The sequence below is a fragment of the Strix aluco genome, chromosome 22 (genome assembly GCF_031877795.1).
Source record: "Strix aluco isolate bStrAlu1 chromosome 22, bStrAlu1.hap1, whole genome shotgun sequence".
Lineage (NCBI taxonomy): Eukaryota > Metazoa > Chordata > Aves > Strigiformes > Strigidae > Strix > Strix aluco.
In genome coordinates, this window is record NC_133952.1 from 1,802,047 (window position 1) to 1,826,124 (window position 24,078).

General features: G+C 41.8%; 1 protein-coding gene across 2 annotated transcripts in view; it reads left to right on the forward strand.

Annotated features, from left to right (window-relative positions):
- MMEL1 (membrane metalloendopeptidase like 1) overlaps window positions 1–23,692 on the forward strand; it is a 28,785-nt gene extending 5,093 nt beyond the window's left edge. Inside the window, exons 3-23 of one of the 2 annotated variants that reach the window (XM_074848358.1) lie at window positions 4,084–4,143; window positions 4,983–5,144; window positions 5,561–5,641; window positions 6,122–6,217; window positions 6,819–6,937; window positions 7,624–7,689; window positions 9,951–10,085; window positions 10,671–10,760; window positions 11,021–11,157; window positions 11,647–11,740; window positions 11,976–12,104; window positions 12,383–12,481; window positions 13,139–13,222; window positions 13,504–13,607; window positions 14,781–14,839; window positions 16,917–17,036; window positions 18,127–18,260; window positions 18,837–18,902; window positions 21,146–21,241; window positions 22,182–22,258; window positions 22,664–23,692. In XM_074848358.1, coding sequence (XP_074704459.1) covers window positions 4,084–4,143; window positions 4,983–5,144; window positions 5,561–5,641; window positions 6,122–6,217; window positions 6,819–6,937; window positions 7,624–7,689; window positions 9,951–10,085; window positions 10,671–10,760; window positions 11,021–11,157; window positions 11,647–11,740; window positions 11,976–12,104; window positions 12,383–12,481; window positions 13,139–13,222; window positions 13,504–13,607; window positions 14,781–14,839; window positions 16,917–17,036; window positions 18,127–18,260; window positions 18,837–18,902; window positions 21,146–21,241; window positions 22,182–22,258; window positions 22,664–22,763 — 2,108 coding nt within the window. In that variant the 3' untranslated portion in view covers window positions 22,764–23,692. The remainder of the gene's footprint in view (window positions 1–4,083; window positions 4,144–4,982; window positions 5,145–5,560; window positions 5,642–6,121; window positions 6,218–6,818; window positions 6,938–7,623; window positions 7,690–9,950; window positions 10,086–10,670; window positions 10,761–11,020; window positions 11,158–11,646; window positions 11,741–11,975; window positions 12,105–12,382; window positions 12,482–13,138; window positions 13,223–13,503; window positions 13,608–14,780; window positions 14,840–16,916; window positions 17,037–18,126; window positions 18,261–18,836; window positions 18,903–21,145; window positions 21,242–22,181; window positions 22,259–22,663) is intronic. The other variant, XM_074848359.1, reaches the window with a different exon arrangement.
- The last annotated feature ends 386 nt before the right edge of the window (window positions 23,693–24,078 follow it).

Below are 24,078 nucleotides of genomic sequence, written 5' to 3' on the forward strand. Positions count from 1 at the left end.
ATCTGTGGTCCTCAGAAAGCACAGTGGGAAAACACTAAACACAAACTGTGTGCTTCAGAGACGGTACAGAATGATTTGCTTTGCTTTTGTTGTCTAAAGGAACTTCAATAAGGCTGTGGAAAGCAACTTGTATTTTTTAAAAAAATGTCATTCAAAAGATGAACTGCTGAAGAGGACTATAGTGCTCTACAGATCTCAGAAGTTATTCTTATATCCTGCTGCTGTCCAGTAACATAATGCTGTTCAGTGGCTTCTTCTAAAGTCAAATTAAGAGAATAGAATCCTCTACAGTGAATTCAGCTGGGTCTGAAGCATGTCCCAGCTATGCCATTTTTCAGGTGAGCAGTTGACCTGAGCAGTGGTGCCTGGAATGCTTATTTTTCCCTCCTATCTGGAATAGTCCCACAGCTAAGGTCATTTTATTTAGCTCCATTAAAGCTTACCTTCCCTTATCAATTCTCTGATGGTGCCCCATCAGGCTGAAAGTGAGGAAAGCCTTCAGTCTGCAGAGGGTTCAGTGTTTTTCTTCTGCTTCCAAGACTATCAACAGAGCAAGAACATGACTTTCTTAAAGAAGTAAATGCAGGGGTCCTGAATTTTGAGAGCCATGAAGGAACTTAGGACTGCACAAAGTAGTTCCAGTGATGAAGTCTTTCTAGCCCATTTCTGTTGTTTTGACATCCCTCTGATAGTTTTAAAAGATACACCCAAAGAAGGGTATCTTAGAAGAAAGAGGTGGGAAAATGGAGTGATTAATTTTAAGAGAGGAAAAAAAATGTAAGAAGCTAGATCCTAGATGAACTTGGCTGTGGGAGAAGACGAGTGGGAGGTAAGATTTGGTAGAAGAGACAAGTATTGATTCTCCACAGACCCTTCCACTGATGTGTTTACTTGCCCAGGAACTGGGCATTCAGAGCTGAACAATCTGTGCCAGTTCTCCTCTGCTACAAATCACTATCTTCATGCCTCGCATTATTGTTAAACATGAACCTATGTCCCACTTAGATTTCCCATCACATCCATCTAAATCCTGCGAGACATTTGTTTCAATTTTTAGGCTTTGTAGGACATTTATCCGAGTTGTCCCTCCCACATCTGAACTTGCATCAGTCTTTGTCCGTGGATGTCAAAGCAGGAGTCTCTCATTATAGCTCAAACTGCTAGCAATATTTAACCAGGGAGGAAAAATAAATATATAGAGAAATACCTGTATTTATACTGAAAACTTGGGCAGCTGTTTTCAGCAGTTTGAGAAGATGAAGTGCATAGAGTTGTCTAGCTGAGACTTTAGAAGGTGCATTTTACGTTTGTTTCTAGTTATTTGAAGTTCAAGAGGTGCAGCAGACAGAGCCTCAGTCAAGTGAGCAAAGACCCAACAAATATATTGTGAAGTAAAACAGGGCAGTGTTGGTCATATCTCATACAGAGTCAGGTTGGCTTAGTTCTTTGTCAGGAATGGTACTGAGGCATAAAAGAGATAATTGACAGAAAAACAAAGGAGCCACTTTTAGAAGTAAACTGAGAGCCCCTACCAGCCATTTCTAATTATCTGTTTTTGTGGCAGAGTTTCAGAGCCCTGAGTGTGCAACCAAGGTTTCAAAACAGATTTGGCTTCCCTGCTTATACAGCTCAATTACATTTTCACAATCACAAGGGCTTTTTGAATGTGGGGAGTTAGAATCTTGTTGAAAGCAGTTGGGTTCCAGAAACTGAAGTTAGACATTGTCAGGTTATATTAAAGAGAGAAGCTTTGATTAAATAAAAAGGGGGGGGGGGGGAAGCTTCACTTGGGTCCTGCCTGGTCCCTGAGAAACAATGAGAGAAATACAGGTTACTTGTAGGACTGTTATCTCTTTCTCACCTTGCCCATTGCTATTTCTCCTTTATGGAATATTTCCATGTGGCTTTGAACAGCTAATTTGTTTTCCTCAAAAGGATTTTTTTTTTTCCCCTTGGAAATACCTTGGGCTTCTAGGTTTTCATGTTTTTTTGGTTTTTTTTGGGGTTTTTTTTTAATTATTAGAGAGTTTAGGAAACTCCAAAAATTAGGCTTTGCTTCATTGGGTACAAAAAAAAAAAAGCTAAACCCCTCTAGGTGAATCTTCACATTGTTACACCTATTTTGCTCATCCCATGTTCAGATTGCTAGACACTAAACTATAATAAGGCATGGAGTTATTCTAACACAGATCTTCTCCCACGCAGCACAACAGCACTCAGCTGAACCCTGAATGGTACATTCCCAATCACAGTGGGGGCTTTTTATGTTGCTTCCACTGATGAACTTCAAAGCCCTCTTTTCTTCCCTACTGTTTTATTTCTAACTGAATCACTGTAATCTTGTTTGCTCTCATGTAAAACACTTATTTTCATTGGAAGGAATTGTTTAGTAACTCTTTTCTGCAAATATCCTAGTGTAAGGATCAAAAAAAGTTTAAAAACATGGCTAGTCCTGTCGCAGAGCAAGGGCACCAAGTTTTTGTTTTCCAGTGTGGTAACAAGTAGCTGTCTATTTAACATAAGTAGATACTATGCTAGTCCAGTTTCACAAATGGGAAATTAAAACAGCAAAATGAATTTTCTTGCACTCAAGGCTAAGGCCACTCTCCAGGCTGGGATGCTTTGATACCCCCTGTTCCAGTTCTATAGTGAGCAGCACACAGGAGTGGCATGACCAGCATCACAAACACATTCACTTTAGCACTCAGTGTTAAAAAATTATGTGTTCATGTACAAAGGCTTTAGGGTAAGTCTGCATCAGAACTTACAGCCCTCTGTAGCCACTGCCATCAAACTCCAGGCAGTACGTTTAGTGTAGAGCACCGAGCAGTAAGAGCTAGGGACTGGTTTGGTTTCTGCTCACCACCGATGCCTTAGAAGTACATAAGCTTTTTGTGGATCTTCTTCACTGGAAGAATTTCACAAACCAAGACTGCATGGTCAAACATAGAAAATCAATAGCCAAGAGTAACACTTCCCAGCTTCTGCTGGAATGAGCATACAGACCCATTTCCCCGTGTAGGGGCACACAACATTCTATTTTAGAAGTCACAGCAAAATGCTTCTGCTAAGGTTTCACTGCCTGCACTCCCTCTCAAATTCCCTGTTGCATCGCTCCTTCTCTGTGGGCTGAAACCAGCAAGGCATGAAGGTCCCCAGAGTTGCAAAGTTTGATTGCTTTCAGACTACGGAGGGATGTGATCAACAGGCCTGAGCCAAGGTCTTAATGGAACAAAATTCCTACTTTACTAGAGGTGTGCTCATGTCTGAGCCAGCAGGTACTAGCACACCCCTAGCTCTTGGCACAATTTGTGCTATACTTACTCAGATCTGCTACTTGGAGTACTGAGATGCCTTGACATCACTGATCATGACTTCACTGGACTTTTCCAGGCTCATCTTAAAGGCAGAATGCAGACTTGAACAGGTCCACAGTCTCCTTCATTACCTGTGATTTTATCAGCTCTAAACATTACTGATTAGTGAGCAACCTCTGTGCTGAACAGCAAGGAGTAACCTTAAAGGGCAGATCTGAAATTTCGAGCCAACACAGGTCTGTCATCCACTCCCCCCATCTCCAACACACACACTTAGAGAAGTAATTTATTTTTCTAAATTCGATCTTTGACTCAAAACAGTGTGAAAGCAGTAATCCAGCTATGGGCTCTTTACCCCCTGTTTAAACCTCTCAGTCACAGTGACTTTGAAGATCATGAAAGAGCTCAGATGCTCAGAGCATCTTAGTAGATTGTCTAGAAAGGGATCTCATACTTTCAGTTTGTGTCAGAAAGACTGTGGAGGCGGTTAGCAGGTAAAAATCTGGTCTTATTCTCCTTCCAGGAGAGTTAAAACTCACTGTCAAGACTGTTGTAATACTTCTTCCAATAAATTTTCCCCATAAATCTGCAGAGAAGACATTTCTTCACAGTTGTCATTTGGTATCTTACTGGCACTAATAGTCACTCGTTTGCTCTAAAACTAAACAGAGCTGTCACTGAGGTTGGGCTGCTGGCAAGTGATGTTGGTAGCAATTTCTTTCCAAAAGAACTAATTCTATCTGCTTGCTTATTCCTCTCCCTGCAGGCACTCACTATGGCACCAACTCAGGCAACGTATGTACCACACCTGGATGTGTTACAGCAGGTAATGGTTGTACTATAAGTGATTATTGCAGAGGTGGTGTTTTACATGTTAGTTCTGCTGAACCTGAATAAACAATAGTTCAGGCTTTAAGACTGAAGAAGTTGAAAAGGAATGAGATTTCCCCTTGGGCTAGATACGCATTGCCAATACTGTCAGAGGCAGCAAGTACAGCTGTCCTCAAATACAGTTCCATGTGTAAACACTGAGCAAAACCCCCCTGTTCTTACTTCTCCATTGTATACTGTCTTTGTCGCCAGGAGTATCATTCATGAGGAAGTAGTACAGGAAAATTGCCAGCGTGGTCAACAGTTCTCTGGCTCTGGCCTGCACCACAAGGACATGGCTTGACCAACGCAGTCTGTATCTATGAAGTATAATAAGAATCCCCTTAGATCATATTTTCTACACACGGGGCTATTCACCTTCTTATTTTTGGCATCCACTTGTACACCTCCAGAGAGGCAGGACTGCCGCACAGCTGTTCCAGGTTGCCCCTGGAAAGGCTGGCTCTGCAGGCAGGTGCCTAAGCCAGGCCCAGGTAGAGCGCTGGGCACGCTCCTCGTGCTGGACAGGACGGTGCTGTGGGGGCTGCTCTGCCATTCTGAGGCTCCCTCTGTAAAGCAGTACGACCGCAGTGCAAATGTGTGCTGCCAGATGCTTCCCGGCATTTTTAAGCAGAAAATAGGATCTTTTGATGGCAATACATGAGAATGAGTCTTATCCACTATAAGCAGCATAAGCAAGGTGCCTTCTTACCAAGCAGCTTCTTGAGAGTCTTTGGTAGTCCCAGAGATGACTGGGCAGCCTGTGGAATTCAACTCTCCAATTTTGATACCTAGCTGCTAGAATAATTCAGAATATGGACCCAACAGCTGACCCTTGCAAGGATTTCTACCAGTATGCCTGTGGGGGCTGGCTGAACCGGCACGTTATCCCAGAAACTAGCTCCAGATACAGCATTTTTGACATCCTGAGAGACGAGCTGGAGATCATCCTAAAAGGTAGGAATGAGACTACTCTATCCTTGGTTATGCACTTTTGTTTAGTTTCAGATGTTGTTTACTGCACATTATACAGAGAAATAAACTTCCAGAGAAGTGCTGATTGTGATTTTTTTCTCTGGTCCTTTAATCTCTACATCTCTTACTACACCCATTTTGTGGGAACATCCTGTTCCCACTAAGAATTAGCCATAGGTGATTTGGTACTAACTTCAAAAGGGGCAGGACAATCTGTATGCATGTCCTTCTTCCTGACACTTTTTCCATTAATAGCTCCTTTAAAGAGCACTCTAGTTTCACATTAATTGAAGCCTGCAATAGCAAGTATTTATCATAGCCCTGAATTCTCAGTGATTTCTATGAAAAGATCAAAGCTTTCCAGAGCAAAAATCTCACTGCAATGGTTCCTTTCCCAGGTGTGCTGGAGACTTCAGATCAAGGAGACAGAGAAGCATTTCAGAAAGCTAAAATACTTTACAAGTCATGCATGAATGAGAGTGAGTCTCTTCTTGTTCCACTGATTCTCTTGTTCAATACCAAATGTACAAAAGTACCAATGTACTTTTAAGCAGAAGTCCGGTCAATATTTATCTAGTCTGCATGGCCTTGCCTGGAAAGCTAATCTTCAGATGAATGAAGATGCCTTGGTACGTCATTAAGGCTTAATATACGTGTTCTGGGATGTAGAAAGAACAGATGTTGGTTACCTGCCTCTGCTATCAATGTAAAGCCTTCCCTTCTGAATGCAAAAACATGTCCTATTTCATCCTTTCCAAACCGATTCAGTCAAAATTGGTACTGAAGTCAACAGAAATATTTTCATTACTTTTCTGAAGACTAATGTAGGAGACAGGCGATTTCACGGTATCTCTTATTTTCTGCTATGACAAATTCCATTTCAGATTTAAACTGTTAGGCCCATTACCTATTTTCTTTTTCCTATGAAAATAATATAGTATTTGTTTTTCGTCTCTCAGGTCTTATAGAGCAACGAGATTCATTGCCTCTGCTAGAGGCCTTAACGATGGTTGGGGATTGGCCAGTGGCTTCTGCTGACTGGAATAAAACCAAAGGTAATGCTGTGCCCAAAAGACTTCAGTAGTGTTAAATCAGAATAATTTACTGCGCTATGGAGACTACTGTCATTGAATTAGATCCTCCGTTTTAACTTTTTCTCCATAAACAAAAGTCAGGGTGTCATACCTATTTAGCACACAGCGATCTGTGTAAATGAGATCGCATCGATTTAATACCCATATTGCAAGATCTCATTCATGAGCAGTATGCATTTTAAGGCAGTTAGGAAACCTAAAGGACCACCATGAATAAAGAAAACAAAAGCAATATAACCAATATAGCTCTGTTCTAAAGCTTGCATATTAATTAGAGTTTGGCACGTAACTGCCTAACTAGGCAAGGTCATGGTGATGTATATTATGCATAGGCAAATGCATATATATAAATAATTTACTGATTACTTTATATGACTGAGACAGATAAGGCTGGTAAGAGCAGTCTAGCAATTTCTAGCCACTATAGGAATGTCCTGTACAAATATTCTCACATGTCCAGTCTTGTTCTAAACAATTTAGGCAATAAGCTTGCAAACTATACAACTTAATCAGTCCTGATACATATTGATAAATGATGTATATTTTCCCTTTTATCTCCCAGAGCCAAACTGGAGCATGGAAGAGAAACTCTCCATAATGAACTCCAGATTTAACAAACGTGTCCTCATTGACATGTTTGTATGGAATGATGACCGGGACTCCAGCAGACACATCATTTACGTAAGAAAAAAAGATTCCAGGGAATTATTTATATGCCAGAATCATAATGGCTAGTTATTTACACCGCATACAGATTAGCCTGCTGTAAGCCATGGGCGTGCACAGTACTGGCAGAATGTACGCAACAGCTCTCCACCCCAAGTGGCAGATCTCAAAGTCATATTGGGAAACATTTCATGGTAGCATATTTTTTGTTTCAGTTTAAAAAATAAATTTGATGGCCCTTTACTGATTTACAGCATTTAAGGGTTGTAAATTCTTGTGACTTGCAAAGTGATGGTGAGGTTTAAAAACATGGTTTCCTGCTATATATTAAAACATGTAATAATATTTCAGAGTTTGTTCATGTATGCTTATGCATGAAGTTTAGCTCTCAAGTCAAGCAAATTCTTTTCAAAGTTGCTTAAATTTATTCTTAGATCTCAACGGTTATTGAAAGATTTTGCTTAATAACCCACACTAAGTATCCATCCTTATCTAGAAATCCAGAGACAAAAATTGTACCTTCCATCTCACACCAATTCCTAGAAAGCTGAAGCCCTTTGATTGTTTGGTAAGAGTGTACTATTGTCATTCCAACACTGAAGGATGGCACGTGCAGCATTTCATGTTGCCTTTCAAGGATACCTTTGGACACCAGTAGTTCCTGTTCATCACTAACTAAAGAAATGTGTTATTTCCTTCAGATTGACCAGCCAAGTTTAGGAATGCCATCCAGGGATTACTACTTTAATGGGGGCAACTATCAAAGAGTAAGTATTCTTTGTCATTTATTTACTATGAGCTACTAAAACAACTTTATTACTTATCCCTGGATAAGTTTTGGAAAAGTCAAACGTATGAATCCTCGTGTTTTGTAACAATCAGAATTAGACCATGACATTCATTGCTACATTTTTGTCTAATTATGCCAAAATTTTGTAAAGTTTACAAAAGGACTGAACAACTGTATAAATATCAAGCCTCCCCAGAATTGGCCAGTTCATACAAGTGAGATTATGGGAAAATAAAATCATCACGTTTTCTAGCTTAAAACAGTCTCTAATTTTGAAGGATAGGTTCACGTTTTCTGGGTAGGTTATCTTGGATTCACTTAGATCTTCTAAAGCCACTAGTCCTGGCTACTGTTTTACAAGGTATTGGAAAGATGGATTACAGATATGGGAGAAGAAATGTCATACTGGATCATATTTGATTGTATAATACCCTGAAATACATTTTGTTCAGCACCAAAATATTCAGAATTTTTCACATGTTCATTCAGGGGAAAAAAGTTTAAAATGGCAATAGCCATATTGCTGGAACAGATACTCAGCTAGTAAGAATCTGCTGCCACTTACTCACCCTTTTCCCCTAAATTACATGAAAATTGTGAGAGATTATTTTCTAGCTGCTTTTCTCTGCCAGTGCTTAGAGCAAAAATGTGAGGGTTTCTGTAAATACATAGAAAGCTGTTGCAAACATAGCCAGATAATTTATCAGTTTCCCAAGATGAAAATACTGCTTTAGTACATTTTATTTTCCTCAATTATATCATACTAACAAGGAGTATTTGCAGACTAATTTCCTATCACGAATGGAATACAGAGACAACAATCAGCATTTTAGACTCTTTTGTCTAGTGGTTGTGAAGGCAGATGAAAACGTGGAGACTAGTTTTCTTCTTACTTCAATGTATTTGACTATATTCTCATATATAATCTAAAATATAGTCCAGTGAAGTTTTTATTAGATTGTTTCCACACCTTCTGGACACCTTTATAAACTGCCAACTTCTGTTAATCTCATGATACAAAACAATCTCCATGTAGTTGTGTTGGGAACTGCAGATAGCTGCTGCAACTAGGATTCTGTTCTGCCCGTTTCACTGATATAGTGCCAGTTAGAGTAGAGAAAAGGAATGTTTATGCATCATTGCATGAAAGTCAGACTTAAATTGACTTGTAGGAGGTAGGAAGTCAGGTACAGTACATAGATGATCCTAGCAAAAGAAAACCAGTAGTGCTTAATACAGTTTTAATCTGAAACTATGAAGAAGAAGGACTAAGGCTGCGTTTCTAATCTTAATGAATAAGGAGGAGACACAACCCCTCTTTATTTGCTATTTACCAGCTCACTTCCCACAGACAATGAACCAAACTCTGATGACCCCAAACCTCCCCCGTGCTTAGTCCAGCATCTTTTGGCAAAACTCCTACTGAGGCCTGTGGGAGTCTGGCCTGATTAAGGCCTCAGCATTCAGCCTAAAAACGCAAATCATCATTATCATCATGTAAGTGCCCAGACTCAATTTCACAACAGTTACTGTATTTATCAGGTTTCCAAGGTCTACAGAGGAAGAAAAGTACGCAAGAAGAATAGGTAGTGTTAAGCTTTCCTGTATCAGAGAGCAGGACTCCCTCAGCAGCCAAGTATCTTTTCAAGGTCCATTCTGAGGCATAAACCACAGCCATAGCCTCCTGTTAGAAATAAAGCAAAGGTATCACTGGGAACCATCTGAGACAGAGCTTTTCTTTCAGCCATAAAAACAGAGTTTAGAAGACTTACGGTATTACTTTCAGAGAACTTAAACCGTCCGTGTTTACCCTGGTGTTTTGGCTAGTAGGCATCTCTATTCCCACAGTGCAACTCAAAGCACAGAGCTTCCTCTTTGCTCGAGTAGCAATTCTAACTGAACGCCAGAGAGTTGGATTGCGCAGGGAAGCAGAAAGTGTTGCTTTCACTATGTGTTTTGAGACTGGCAACTGCACTGTAAGCTGTTCCAGGATGAACTGAGGTCCTAGGTATTGCAGTAGTATCTATTATAGTGGGGGGGGGAGGGGAGGAAGACAAGAAAATGGAAGTGGGGAGGGTTGCATTGGAGTCAAGGGTGGAGGCTGTGACCCCTTGGCCCAGATTTTTCACAGCACACTGTAAAGCTAAAATAACAACAAGAATGGTTTGCTGAATGGGCAGTGATAGACAGCAAACCTTTTCTTCACAATGCTACACACACGTTGTTTCTTGTGTGCAGGTGAGAGAAGCTTACCTGCAGTTCATGATCACCATTGCCAAAATGATCCGGGAAGACAAGAATATGCCTAAAGACGATTCCTTTGTCCAAGAGGAAATGGCAAAGGTTATGGAGCTTGAAACAGAGATCGCAAACGTGAGTACAGAAATCAAGAACTTCTCAGGATGTTGGGCAGGACAAGGGGTGAGGGGGGAGAGTCTCTTGCTGGTTTGTGCAACAGTTTAACACAGCAGGACACCCATGGACTAGAAGAAAGTGGGGGAGGAAAGACTTGTGCAAGCAGGCCAGAAATCCCAGCCTCTGTGTGTATCATTATATCTACTGTATAGATATGCTGCACTAGTCCTTTGAAGTCTCCTAAAGCAGGATAATCTTCTGTTAAGCATACACTCTGATAACAGCAGGGCTAGCTCCCTTGCATCCTTAGGAGCCTACAGCACCCTAAATATCTCTTAAGAGCTTAGTCTTCCATTCTGAAGGATAGAGGGAACCCCTTGGCTCAACACATTGCTGAAACATTATTGAACAGGGGGGACCTGAGCTCCTATACTGAAGTTTAGAGAGCAGCACTGGACACCATCACATGAGCTTTCTTTCCCAAAATAAACTGTTTTATTCACATATGATTTGAGTGTGTATATGTGCACATGCATGCATGCGATTTCAGCCATTGACACTTGTGTCAGTTGATTCTGGTAATAACCTTGTGAATGTCTTCAGGCAACTACCCCAGCAGAAGAAAGGCATGATGTAACCTTGTTGTACAACAAAATGACCTTAAAAGAGCTACAGGAAAAGTTTGCATTGAACGTAAGTGTTTAATGAACTGTCTAATAATTTCAGCCTCCTCTTATTACCATGCCAATTGGAAATGGCTTTGTGAATTTATCAGTGATGCAACAGAGAGAGGTATAGAGTCATTCACATCCTTAATCTTGTCTTCAGAGTCTCTTAAAAAGCATTTTTCTACTGAACAACGCTACATACAATCCCATAGACTGTAGAAAGTCCAGAGAGTTACTAAGGCATTTAAACACCTGGCATTGGTCTATGTCTTTCTGTCTGCCTAGGAATTTAACTGGACCTTCTTCATCCAAGGTGTCATGTCTTCAGTAGGTGTTCAGGTTGACCCAGAGGAAGAGGTGGTTGTATATGGCATGCCCTATCTGCAAGAGCTGAAAGCAATTCTCTCAAAGTACTCAGCGAGGTAAAGAAACTGGAGAATAATCATGGAAGTACTGTGGAAATGTAAATCGTTGGGCCCACCTGCTGGGTCTGCCAGAGCTGCTTGAGAAAGATGCCACCACCTCACTATAAAATATGGGTAATGGCTTCTAAGATCCTAGGGCCCCAAAGTACTGTGGTACTGGGCGTCTCACCTGCTCACATGCTTAGAAAAGGTCAAATGGGAAGAAAAAGAAAATACATCACAGGCTTAGCTCTTGTTACACTCCAGAAGGAGGAAAAAAAAAATAAATTAATCCCTGAGCAGACATAATAGTACAGTCCTCAGTCCGGATGCCTCTGCAGTCAGCCAGCCTGTTAAACGACCAGTCAGCTGTAGATGCAACGAAACTGATGGCTGGCAGCAACCATTTCCTTTCTTATCTCCATTCAAAATTAAGATTCCCTCTGACTGTCTGCACTAGTGTTGCTTTTTACAGGGGATTAAACTCAGTTTTGCTTTCCCACGCAGCACCATCCAGAACTACCTCATTTGGCGATTGGTGATTGATCGTGTCAGCAGCTTGAGTCGGCGTTTCAAGGATGCTCGGGCCAGCTACAGGAAGGTATTTCCTCTCTTCCTACAGAGACCATAGAGTGTAGTGCTGGAAGAGAGTCCCAAGTCACCAAATCAAGTCCTTGTCAACACGAGGACAGCATTAGGTCCTGTAACCCCCAAACAAATCTAAGAGCAGCAGTCGCAACTATGGAAACCTTTGTCTTGGTTTAAGCTCCTCTTCAGGCAATGATTTAGGAGAGAGATGCATAGGCAGAACAATCCTGTGGTGTTTTGTGTTGCAGGCACTTTATGGGACAACACTGGAGGAAGCCCGCTGGAGGGAGTGCGTGAGTTACGTCAACAACAACATGGAGAACGCGGTGGGGGCAATGTATGTCAGGGAGACATTTGCTGGTGAGAGCAAGAGGATGGTATGTAGTTTACCCTTCATACTATTGTACATCCACAGTGCCTGCAGTGCTCGTTCCCCTCCATCTGATCTCCCAACCTATTCTGTCTGTTAAAGATGTCAGTCAGCAGGAGTTGGCATAAGAACTCATTTATGATGCTCTTTTAAATGCCGAGTACCACGTGTTAGAGCGTAGAATTTGGGGGCATCATCTTTCAGTAGGGAGCTTTTCACCCCTCCTTAGCTGTGCCTGGGAAAAACAGCATGTAAATGATTCATCTCTTACTGCCTCTCTTTTAGGTCCGAGATTTAATAGATAAGATTCGTGAAGCGTTCATCGAGACTTTAGATGAGTTACAGTGGATGGATGAGGCTTCTAAAGAGAAAGCTCGTGAGAAGGTCAGAGATAACAAGGAGCTTGAGTATTCTATCATGACTGTGAAATCTCTGGAATTTTGTAGCATCAATATTCCCAGTTCCTCTGCAAATGAGAGGAGAAAACTTTGATGTTCACTACCCTGTTATCCATTATCCTATTATGTGGTCCTTTTTAATCCTTTGTTAGCTCACACCAGTTTTTATTTCCCTTAATGAGTCTTGTGAACCATGTTATAAGTGAGAGGATGGCACCAAATGCATCAGCTAGAATGACACCTGAATACAATGCAATCTCCCAGAAAAAAATTACCAAACTTTTCATAGACTTTAGGACCATCAGCACTGTTCCAATAGGAAGAAGAAAAAAAAAAAAAAAAAGAGACACTAAACAAGGGTTAAGCCAAATCCCTGTTCGATGCTGCTGTAGGGTCTGCAAGTCTACCATAGTGGCTGGACACCAAGAGATGAGAGGAAGACTGTGTTCCATATTAAAAAAAAAAGTCTCACTAGGCAATAGGGTGCATCTGAACAGGGTCTTTAAATGTGAGAAACTGGATACAGACAAACGGACAATAGCAATAAAGAATTTGAACTATTATATGCATTGAAACTTTAAAAAAAAGCACACACCAATGAAAAACCACAATTAAGAGGAAACATTAAACTGTTTTCTTCTAGGCAATGGCGATTAAAGAACAAATTGGCTATCCAGATTACATTTTGGAAGATCAGAATGAAAAACTAGATCAGGAATATGCCAATGTAAGTATGCTGCGCATACCACAATAGGTACCTCGATAGAAAACCTACACTTACTTTCTTGCCACGTGCAATACTTAAACCTGTGGAACTGTCATTTCCAAGTGACTGGAGAGCATGCAAAATTGTTTGTGATGAATATTTTAATAAATAAATGCATGCAGAGAGCCAACTATTAAGTGATATCTTGCAATCAAAACACTTTTTAGAAGATAGATTCAGTGGTAGGAGGAATTCCTCTTTTTGCACAGCTTACTAATATACTTGGATATCCATTTCTTTAGTTAAACTTCAGTGAACACAATTACTTTGAAAACATTCTGGAAAACCTGAGAGCTGGAGCCCAAAAGAGCTTGAAAAAACTTCGCGAGAGAGTTGACCAAGATATGTAAGTTACCAGGCTGCATCCCACAGCCACAATCTCAATTCTGAAATAATGGTTATCGTGTTTAAGTTCTATGCTGTGGATAGCCAAGAATGCTTATGTCTGAGATCCTGAAAGTTACTGACTGGCCTTCAGAGCAAAACTGTTTTGAAAAAGTACCCCCTGGAATTCAGGAACAGAGTCCTACTCCCTCTCTGTGCACGTGTTACACAGAAGTTACTGGCAATAGCAGCACAACTCACTTGCACCACTTATCCCTGTTCCCAGGCTGTGATAAGTGTCCTCTCCATTCTGCTAGTCCACAACAAGCAACTTTTCAAAAACTGAAAGATACAGACATGTGCTGTATTTCTTAAGCAGGAAATTTAATTCCATTCCACAGCAGCCCACAAATAGTTTTGTCAAAATAGCAGTAGATACAGCACCTGGGGCATCACAAAATACTGTGAGGACAAGAGATGTGGGAAGAGGAGTATCTTAGGCTGGTGCTGCTGGATACTTATCACGAGTTCATGGCTTCAGACTGTTGTTGTGTGATTCATTAGGGCAGGCTGACCAGAAGTGTATGTCAGAGGTAGAAGAGAAGGGGAGGAGAAAGAAAAATACAAAGAATAAAAAGTTATCAAGGTATGGGAGAGAGTTTCCAAAAGTAGCCTACTTAAAAAATTACCTCTCAAAGTTAACACATTATCTATGAAATATTAGACTCTAAATGCAGACATTTAAAACTGAATAATCACAGTTAGGTATGTAATTTTTCAACAGACAAGTTTGGTCTTAACTTCCAATTTGAGTAACTGCCTTCTGCTGCTCAGAACATCCTCTAAATGCCAATTTTCTTTTCAGTGTAAACTATTCCTTTCTTCTCAAGCTCACACAGTGTTAAGATGAGCTGGTAAACAGTTACCACATTCCACCCCAAAGGGGCTGTTCAGCATTCAAGAGCAAAAGCATTTCTCACTTTAACTTGGCATTGGTTTGGATGAAAGGTGCCCATAAATGAGACACCAGTTATTTCCTGGTATTAGTATTTCTTTACAGCTGTGTTCAATGGCACCCTTCTTCCCTACCTCAATCCTTTTCTTATATGCAGCCTGTGTTTTTTAACAATAATAATAAAAAGAATGTCTAAAAAAAGAAATCATGACTAACTTTGTGTGCAACATTTATTTTTAGATGGATAATTGGAGCCGCAGTGGTCAATGCCTTCTATTCCCCCAATCGGAACCAGATAGGTAGGTTACAACAGTTTTAAACAGCTGCATGGAACTAATTAACATTTTTTGCACCACAAAGGTGCAAATTTGCTATCCAGAGGTGAACCTGCCTGCGCCCTTACAGAAATTCTGGGCAAGGTAGGCTGTTCTTTTCAAGCAGTCGCTCTGTTGATGACTCCCCAGCCCAGCAGGCAGAGCTTACATGCTGTAATTGGAACAGCCGTGTGTTTGAAGGCCTGAGACAGGAACTGCTACCACACAAGTTCCAGCTTTGGAGACCACAGAGCACTCGCAGCGTGTTCTGGGCTGTTCGTACTCATGTTTCCACACTCCTGATAAACATAGGGGCAGCTCTCCAGTTTGCTCTCTGTACAGACTACTGAAATTATATCAGTAAGAGGCATACCAGTCTAAAGAAACCTGCTCTGCTTAGAGAACACCAGATCTGTGAGTTTTTGCAGCATTGCTAGGCTGACCTTTCTTGTTCTTCACAGAGAAGATGATCTTGAGACTTAAGACACAGTGAACCTGCCTGGCTCCCTGATCTCTGTGCTGGTAGCCAGAAGTTCAGGTTAAGCCTGCAGATGCTGTAAAGCCTTTGCTGAACTCTGAGCACCCCAAAGAGGAGAGGAACCAAACAATTTTTACTAAGCAGTGCTTATTCAAATTCCCAAACTACCAGGAAGATCTACTGTCCAGGTACTGCCAAATAACCATCAGAGGAAAAATCTGTGTCTTTTTCAGGCCAGAGAGCAACTGTATCCTGCTCACAGGACAAAGACCAGAAATGGAAAAATAACCCAACCAACAGTCACAAGGGAAAACTTAGATAATGGCTAAAAGCAGAAACATCCAAAGTGCTCATAATTTAGCTCTCTAGCCTCATCAAAAAGAGCTGCTCTCCATTTGCACAGCTTCCACTTACCTCCATAGAGTAGGCAAAGCTGTGAGCAGTCCTTGTGCTGTGGCCAGCCACCCCCTCAGCTGGCCAGCACGTGTCCTCTGGAGCTCCCTGGCAGCCAGGCTCAGGCTCCCTGTTTTCACAGCAGGTTGATGCTGATGGTGCTCAGCTGTGAGGCAGCTCTCTGGGCAGGGAGCTTGGGCCTTAAAGAAGACCAGTTCCTCTACAACTTGTGAGTAATATGGAGGTAACTGGTTGAAGCAACCTGAAGATGAATATGCAAGTCAAACATCCAAGCACAGCTACCTGCAGTAGTGTAGAGGGCAGTTAAAATCCTGTTTCTTCCTGTCTTAAGTTTGAGAAAGATAATTTTCCACATTACTTTCAGTTTCCTGGTTCTGTTTTACTGCAGTCTGTCTTACATATTTCTCCCCCAAATTGTATGGATAAAACCTTCCATATAGTCAAAAAGGTTTTTGTCTCTAAATAAAATATTTGCTATATAATGCCAGTATCTCACTTCTTAAAAAGTATCTCATTAGAATGAATTGCTTACAGTCTTAACTCCTCTAGAAGCGTGTATGCTTTTCATCTCATGTAGATGGGATGGAGACTAAATCCCATTGATTCTGTGTAAGGTTTTTGCCAGTAGACTGAAGGGTAGACCTCCTGCTGCCCCCCGCCCCCAGACCGGCATCCAAGGGCACTGGGTGGGCGGCAGGAATTACTGCTGTGCATGTTTTACACACCGAGTATTGTTGGCAAGCAGCATATGATTGCTAACCCTTCTTTAACAAAAATAATGCAATAAAACAGCCATTAGTTCCCCTATAAAATGGCTCTAAAACACAAACTGTACCTGTCTCCAAAAGACAGTTACTAAACATTTTGTTCTTGACTTACTGCAGCGTACATTATGGACCAAATTAGGCTAAAGTTGAAATCTAAATGATGCTTGGTTCTCAAACAAGGAGATATTGTAGTTGCAGATGTGCTAAATTAAACCTTTATTAACTTGTCATTTTCCATTTATCAAGAGAGAGACAATTTCACATGAGGAGGCATGATGTTGTTTCTAATCATTTTATATTTTATGTTCCTTCCTGATCCTTAACCAGGCAAACAATCAGTCTGCAAAGTATGCAAAAATAAAGCTGCCTTACAGTATCTCCCTCTCTCTTCCCCTCTTTGCAGTTTTTCCTGCTGGGATTCTACAGCCCCCCTTCTTCAGCAAACACCAGCCACAAGCCCTGAACTTCGGAGGGATCGGGATGGTTATTGGCCATGAGATTACTCACGGGTTTGATGACAATGGTGAGAAGATAACAGAAAATACTGTTCTTCCAGTTGCACTCATTACACTGTAAGAAATTCAAGTTACACACCACTGTGACCGAAGTATCCATGCAGACACGTCACGTTCCCGCTCCTGGGAGCAATGCAGGCACACTGTGAACGTTCCACTGAACAGTTTGCAGTGGATGTTTCATGACCTAAGCAGGTCACACAAGAAGTAAACAGATGTTAAAAATAAATTGAGTCAATGACAATTCTTGGGAAAAGCATCATCAGATTGGAAATACAATGCAAGCAGATACGCTGGCTCCTAAAGTAAAATGAAATCTGTGAACTGCATTCTGGGATAGAAGAGCTGTTGGTAGGGAAATCACAGGCTTTTTTTTTTTTTCAACACAAACATTTAAAATAAATGTTTCTAGAATGTTTTGTAAATAAATGTTTCTAGAAAATAAAATATTTCTAGAATGCTATGTAAAATAGTTCTGGGCAAAAACTCCCTTCTGATACCATAAGCCAGTAATTTCTTATCCATGGGTTTTCTTCAATGTGTTTTTTTTAATGTTAATTAAACTTGTGCAGATTACACATAAGCACACACTATCGCCTCAGAAATCTAGATCTCTAGTGAAGAAAAAGCCAGTGAGCTGAGAACACAAACACCAGAACTGCAATTCCAGCTTCCTCCTGCTGTGACAAATTCATTCTCCTGAGCCTCAGGTCTCTTACATGGACACACAGAATAAGCGCCTTGGACACCTCGAAAGTGGTGGCAAGTTTTGTTACATGACGTCTGCATAATCCAATCTGAACTAAAACTGGGCCTTAGTGCTGTAACTGAAGTTGGGGCTGCTGACTGAACGGGAAATCACAGAATAATAGAGAACGGAGCTGAAAGGACCACAAGTGATCTTGTCCATTCCCTTGTGCCAAGGCAGAATCAACTGTGCCAAAACCATTTCTGATAAATGTCCATAGCACAGACCCTGTCACTCACGGGAGGAAGGAGGGGAGGAAGTGCCCCTCTAACATTACAAAGAGACAGCTGCTACACTGGCAGAACAGTTGCTCACTCAACACTTTCCTTTTTTCTTGGATTTTCATACAGGTAGGAATTTCGATAAAGATGGAAATATGTTGGACTGGTGGAGCAATTTCTCAGCTCTGCATTTCAAGGAGCAATCTCGTTGCATGGTTTATCAGTATGGGAACTACACATGGGAGCTCGCTGGCAGACAAAACGTACGTAAAAACAACTATGTCACACCACTGGTTTTTTATACAAAAAAATAATAAATGTAAATGGAGAATGTCTACAGACGATAAACATAACCCCCCACATACTACAGGCTGATTTTTGTGGAAGGAAGAAGGATTGTTTCTTGTAAATTGGGGACAGTAGTGTAGCCCAGCAACGCGGCCATGGCTGTGTGCAGTGGGGTCAGTGGGGACCTGGGCCCGTGTGTGCTTGTGCTGCCAGACCCCCTGAGGGGTTTTTTGCAAGGCGGGGGCCAGGGGGGAGGAAATCTGGTGTTTCCTACTGTATTTTGCCAGTCCTGCTAGCACGTGCTCTGCCCAGCAGCCCATACTCTGTTCATGTTACATTTGTATATATTCTCTCTGTTCTAATCTACAGCTTTTACCCCAATATTTTTTTATTTTCATTCTCTCCCCTGTTTGCCCCAACACAAAGTCGCTGCTTCCTTCTGTTCCAGACACGCCTGTCTACCCGTGATGTGTGACTCTGCTTCAGCTTGTGGTTCTTAGAGTTGCCAATGTTACTGACTCTAGAGTAAACAAATGATAATTCTTTTACAGGTCAGTGGAATAAGCACATTAGGAGAAAATATTGCAGATAACGGAGGAGTCCGACAGGCTTATAAGGTAACTTTCAAATATACTGTGAGTTAACTTTACCCCTGGGATTCAGCAATGGTGGTACCTATTCTGTCATAACAAATTTGACAATTACCATGTTATTACCATATTCAAAAACTTCAAGCCTCAATTCTGTGTCTAGAAGTTAATGTCCCCATAGATGCAGCCCCAGTGTAGGATTGCTGGCATTCTCCGAGCTATACTCTGATGTCCTGCGTGCTTCTGTCTTGGGTAAACGAGGGCACTGTTCATAAACAGGCACAGTATTAGCTAGGAAAAAGGTAAAACACCCTCCATCTTCTAAAGCCCTTTATTCTGAAAATGGCAGCTACAACTTCAAACAGCTTGTCACATGGCAACGGAGCACTAATTTCTTGGCAACACAGTTTGGTGATATTATGAAACAGAGCAACTGTTTTTTCCAAGTTTATTTCTCTCACGGTTTTCATCTTTGATCACAGAAGTGGCACGTCAGGTAGGACATGAAAAGAACGAATGGAAATACCATCTCTTTCCCAAGAGGGATACAGATCATTATCTACCAAAACACCCGTCTCTAAAGCCTAGCTCCTTTTGTTGCTTTCTTAATGTTTTATAAGCTTTAGGGAAAGAACACAAACAAGTCCCTTCTATCTTGCTATTTATTTTCCATGCAGCTAGAAAGCAGAATAAAAATGCAAGGATTGATAATGTCAGAACTGCCTCCCTCTTTCTGAGGTAAAAAGTTGCTTCAACCACTCTTGTAATTTTTAAAACGAGAGAAATGCAACTGATATTTCAGAGCACGACCTCCATGCTGTGGTTGAGACCTGGGTTTGTTCAGCATGGTTTTATCTGTTACAAACACTACTGCACGTCACCTTATTTCTCCTGCTCTGCCAGAGAACTCAGCTTCCGGACTCAGGGAAGTCCAGTGTCTTTCATCCTCCAGGTTTACAAACCATCCTCACGACAGAACACAGTAGTTACCAGCACAAAGGCTCTTCCCAGGTGGAGCTCAGGTGTGAGCGTGGAATGTTCTTTTCTATGAATAACCCCAACAGATGTGATGGTAAAACTTTTTATCTCTGGTGTTTTGAATATGGCCACAGTTGAGGGTGTTTATAGAAGAACATCTGGAATTTTCAAAAAATCTAAACTGAAGATTCTGACTCTGAGATACACCATTAAAATTAATTACTTCGTTAAAGTGAGTATGTACTTGGTTCTAAAAGCTATTACCAATGTGGAAGAGCGGTGTGGTATGACATAAGCTGCCTGCACACAGAATCCTCTGATGTTCTGTGGTGCTGAATGTATTTTTACCCTCAGCTCTACCTTTTATGTTTTCTGTGCTTTGGGACTATCTCAGCAATGAAGAGGATAAGGTAATAGAACATTTCAAATTAACCAGCATGAGGACACATTAACTTGTCTCCATTATGTCAATATACCTAAAAAAAGAAAATTGGCCAATTAATGTGTAACAATAACAGGTAATGGATTTAACATTGAGCAAGGTTATTATCTGCTACTTTATGAGCAGTTACCTGAAGAGATAAAAATCATCACAGAACTGTGGAGAAGACTTAACACTTTATTTCCAGATACAAATTCCTATAGAAAAAGTCAGCGAAAGCTGATGATTTTACTCCAAACTGCATTCACGTACATTCAGGCTCGGTAGCGTTACTGGTTTTATATGTATCACCAGCTCTGCGTAACCTCGGTACTGGCCGTCACGCTTTGCCACGCTTCTGGCCAAGACTCAACGGCAACCGAACGGTCCAGCGGGGCAGCGGCCCAGCTTCCACTAGAACAGTGTGTGAGGAAAAGCCAGTGCTGAGGAAATCCCCGGCAGATCCCCAGGGGACTCCGTACAGAGCACACGGAGCTTCGTGCAGTGCAGGTCAACTGGCCAACGCTAACTACTGCTCTAAAAATTAAAGAGTTTGGTATTTTTTCCTGTTTCATTTTTGAGTTGCCAGTTCAGAGATCACTGTACTTAAGCTGAATGCAAATTATCTTTGCGTTTCATTTTTTTTGCTAGAAAAGTCAACAGAGCACTTAGGATGACAGCTTTTTCATAAAATTCGCCGTATGATTTGTATTAGAAAGATAAAACCTACAAAAATGCAGAAGGGAAGACACGTTGGGTTCATATGCATTGTGACTAAAATCTCTCACCCCAGAATAACGTTCAAAATACCCATCACACCTGAACAGGCCGTCCTGCTGCTTCTCTGAATTGAATCTTGGATCATTTCTAGGCCTACTTAAAATGGCTGGAGCGGGAAGGGAAGGAGCCAAAGCTGCCTGGACTGAACCTGTCCCACAAACAGCTTTTCTTCCTCAACTTTGCCCAGGTAAGAACACGGGGTGCAGCCACTGCCTGCTGGGTCAAAGTACAAATTAGGTTATCTGAAAGGTCAGAGAGAAAAATCGGTCCCAAGCTCCACCTGGACAGTGATTCACCATTGACTGCACACATCAGAAGGTCAAGACAGGTGTGAAAAAGATGGTTTAGTGGGTAAAGAGCTTTCAGTAACGCTTCTGAGGGCACTACTGAAACCTGCTGGAGTGGGGAGGGAGACAAACAGGGCATCTACCAACGAAAAGGCGTGTCAGACAGCTTATGGGGGACAACAGCTTTCCCAAGCTTGTCATTTCATGTAAATATTGGTTCCACTTATGAGAAAACTCCTTTTGGTTTTGAGACAGACACGGTTTCACCTATTTTTTAACATGTGCTGGATAAAACTGAATGCTGAGAAATACCAAGCCAGCAGCCCTGAAGTAGGAATACATATTCAGATCACAGAATACATATTCAGATCACAGATGTTGCTACAGATTCCACTTATTTTCCTCTCTACCACTTTATTACAATGCCGAAACAGTAAGTTTGCCGAGTTGAATTTCACCTTCAGCCTGGATGAGAAGCTCCCATATGTTTACTCTCTTAGAGTAACAAATATTTAACAGTAGGTCAAATCCTTGCCAGCAGGCCAACACACTTAGTGTTGTGCCTCCGACTCTCAGACTTCAGCTCATCTCTTTGAGGAGACACGTGGGTGAAATCAATGGATCTATCCCAAAGCATCAGATCTTGATCCAAGAACTTGATATAACAAAAACTAATTAGTAAATATTTGGTACTATTCTGTCTCCTCTATAAAACATACTCCAACTATACTGTAACAAATTGGGATGGCTCTTAGGAAAAACTTTGAAAAACAGCGAGAAGGTCCCCAAACTGAATTCCCTTTAATAGGGACCCACTAATTGTTAATCCTCCTTGTCTAGGTTTGGTGTGGTTCCTACAGACCAGAATATGCCAGCCAGTCAATAAAGACAGATGTCCACAGCCCTCTGAAATACAGGTGGGTTTGACAAACAGATTCACTAACTGGTAACTGACTTGGTTCAAGCCAGGGCAGCACCACGGCGCCAGAGGAGAGAGCGGCTCCCTGCCAACAGCTCTGCCCCACCAGACCAGGTCAGTCCAGACCAACCTGCAGAATTTCTCCCGTAGCTCGTAGGATGCTGCTGAAGGGTCCGTTCCTCTTCCTGGCCTGGTGAATCCGCTGATCCATAGGGAATGGACCAGAACCCAGACCCTCTCTGTTTGTTCCAGCATTTCATTTGTCCTGTTAGCTGTTTTTCTTGCACAAATTCTGAGACTGTAACTAAGTTATGAGACTCTAAATGACTTTCTGTGGCTTTCTGTTTTGCAGAGCCACAATCTCCACGCACTGTATCCATGTAAGTTCCTTCTCTTTGTTCAGGGTGATGGGATCTCTGCAGAACTTTGAAGCATTCTCAGAGGTGTTCCGCTGTAAAAGAGGCACCGCCATGCACCCTGCAGAGAAATGTCGAGTGTGGTAACCAAAAAGAGCCCTGGCGAGAGGGACACGTGCTCTGGTGACACAACCGACGGTTCTTGCCGGCGGCGCGCCCGGGGTCCTGCCGTCGGGGCACGGCCGGGGCTGAGGGTGCAGCGGCTGCAGCCGGTACCGGAGCTTCCCCCGGGACGGGCGGGGGCACCGCAGCCTCCACGGGCCGTGCTGGGAGCCGCGGCTCCGCGACAGGAACGACTGTTTCAAACGACATCCTGACTGTTACTAGGACACTGCATCAGGGTTACAAAGACTAATTCTTAAATAAAAAACAAAACCAACAAACAACGATATATCTATTTTTCAGAAAGGAACAATAATTTTAATACGTCTTACAACTACACCTTCCGAGACTCAGCAAACCGGTTTCGGGTGTTACACTGAACTGTTTTCCAGTATTCTGATGGAGTTTCTGGTGCGTTCTTCCCAAATTCAGGCTAGAGCTAGTTTCAACTCTCACGCTGTCTGTACACTTGCACCCCGATTACTGCTTTGTTGTAAGAGCCTGCTTTTTGTCTGGAGATGCCCCAAAGTGAGCTGTGTGTTACGATGCCTCTCGGCTGCTTAACCTAACGCAAGGCTGCCCCCTCCCACTGCCCTCGAGTTCCTCTGCTCCAAAGAACAACGGTAACAGGACCTTAAAGTGAGCTATTACTAGATCGAAAGATCACGTTTTTAGGAGTACAAATTCTGTGGTTAAAATTACAGGGTCCCTCCCTTCAGAGATATATTTAAACCGATGCTTATTCTTGTAGAAAGTGTGTAAAATACTTTTGCCAAATAGCAAACATGTATCCATGGAAACAATTAAGCTGTTCTTAATCCTGTGCCTTTTCATTTTGCCATAGGCTATTTTTCAGTATTTACATTTGAAAATGTAACAACTATTCATTTTTAATAAAAAAAAATAAAATCACAGTAGCCAATTCAGCAATGATTTTTAGTACAGAGAGTTTTGGGTGGCTTTCCTGGGTAAGCGTTCTGATCAATACTTTAAACTGCCAACACTTAACAGTGACTTTTAAACACTCTTCCAGCAAATGCTTTTCTTTCTAGCACAGAAATCACTAGAAAGCAAGACAGTAACGACGAGGGCTCAGCTTATGAAGTGCCAAATCACACTCCTCGTTCAGCCCACCGCTGGCAAAAGGTCTGATTACCTACACAAGAGGGAAGGGAATGAAAACCACTTCAGGGCAGCAGCTTCAGAGATGACCCACTGAATTATTCTGGCCTTCTGACAGTAAGAGCTGGCTACATCACTGGATGAAACCCTCCTGATTTTTGCATGAATTTTACCTGCT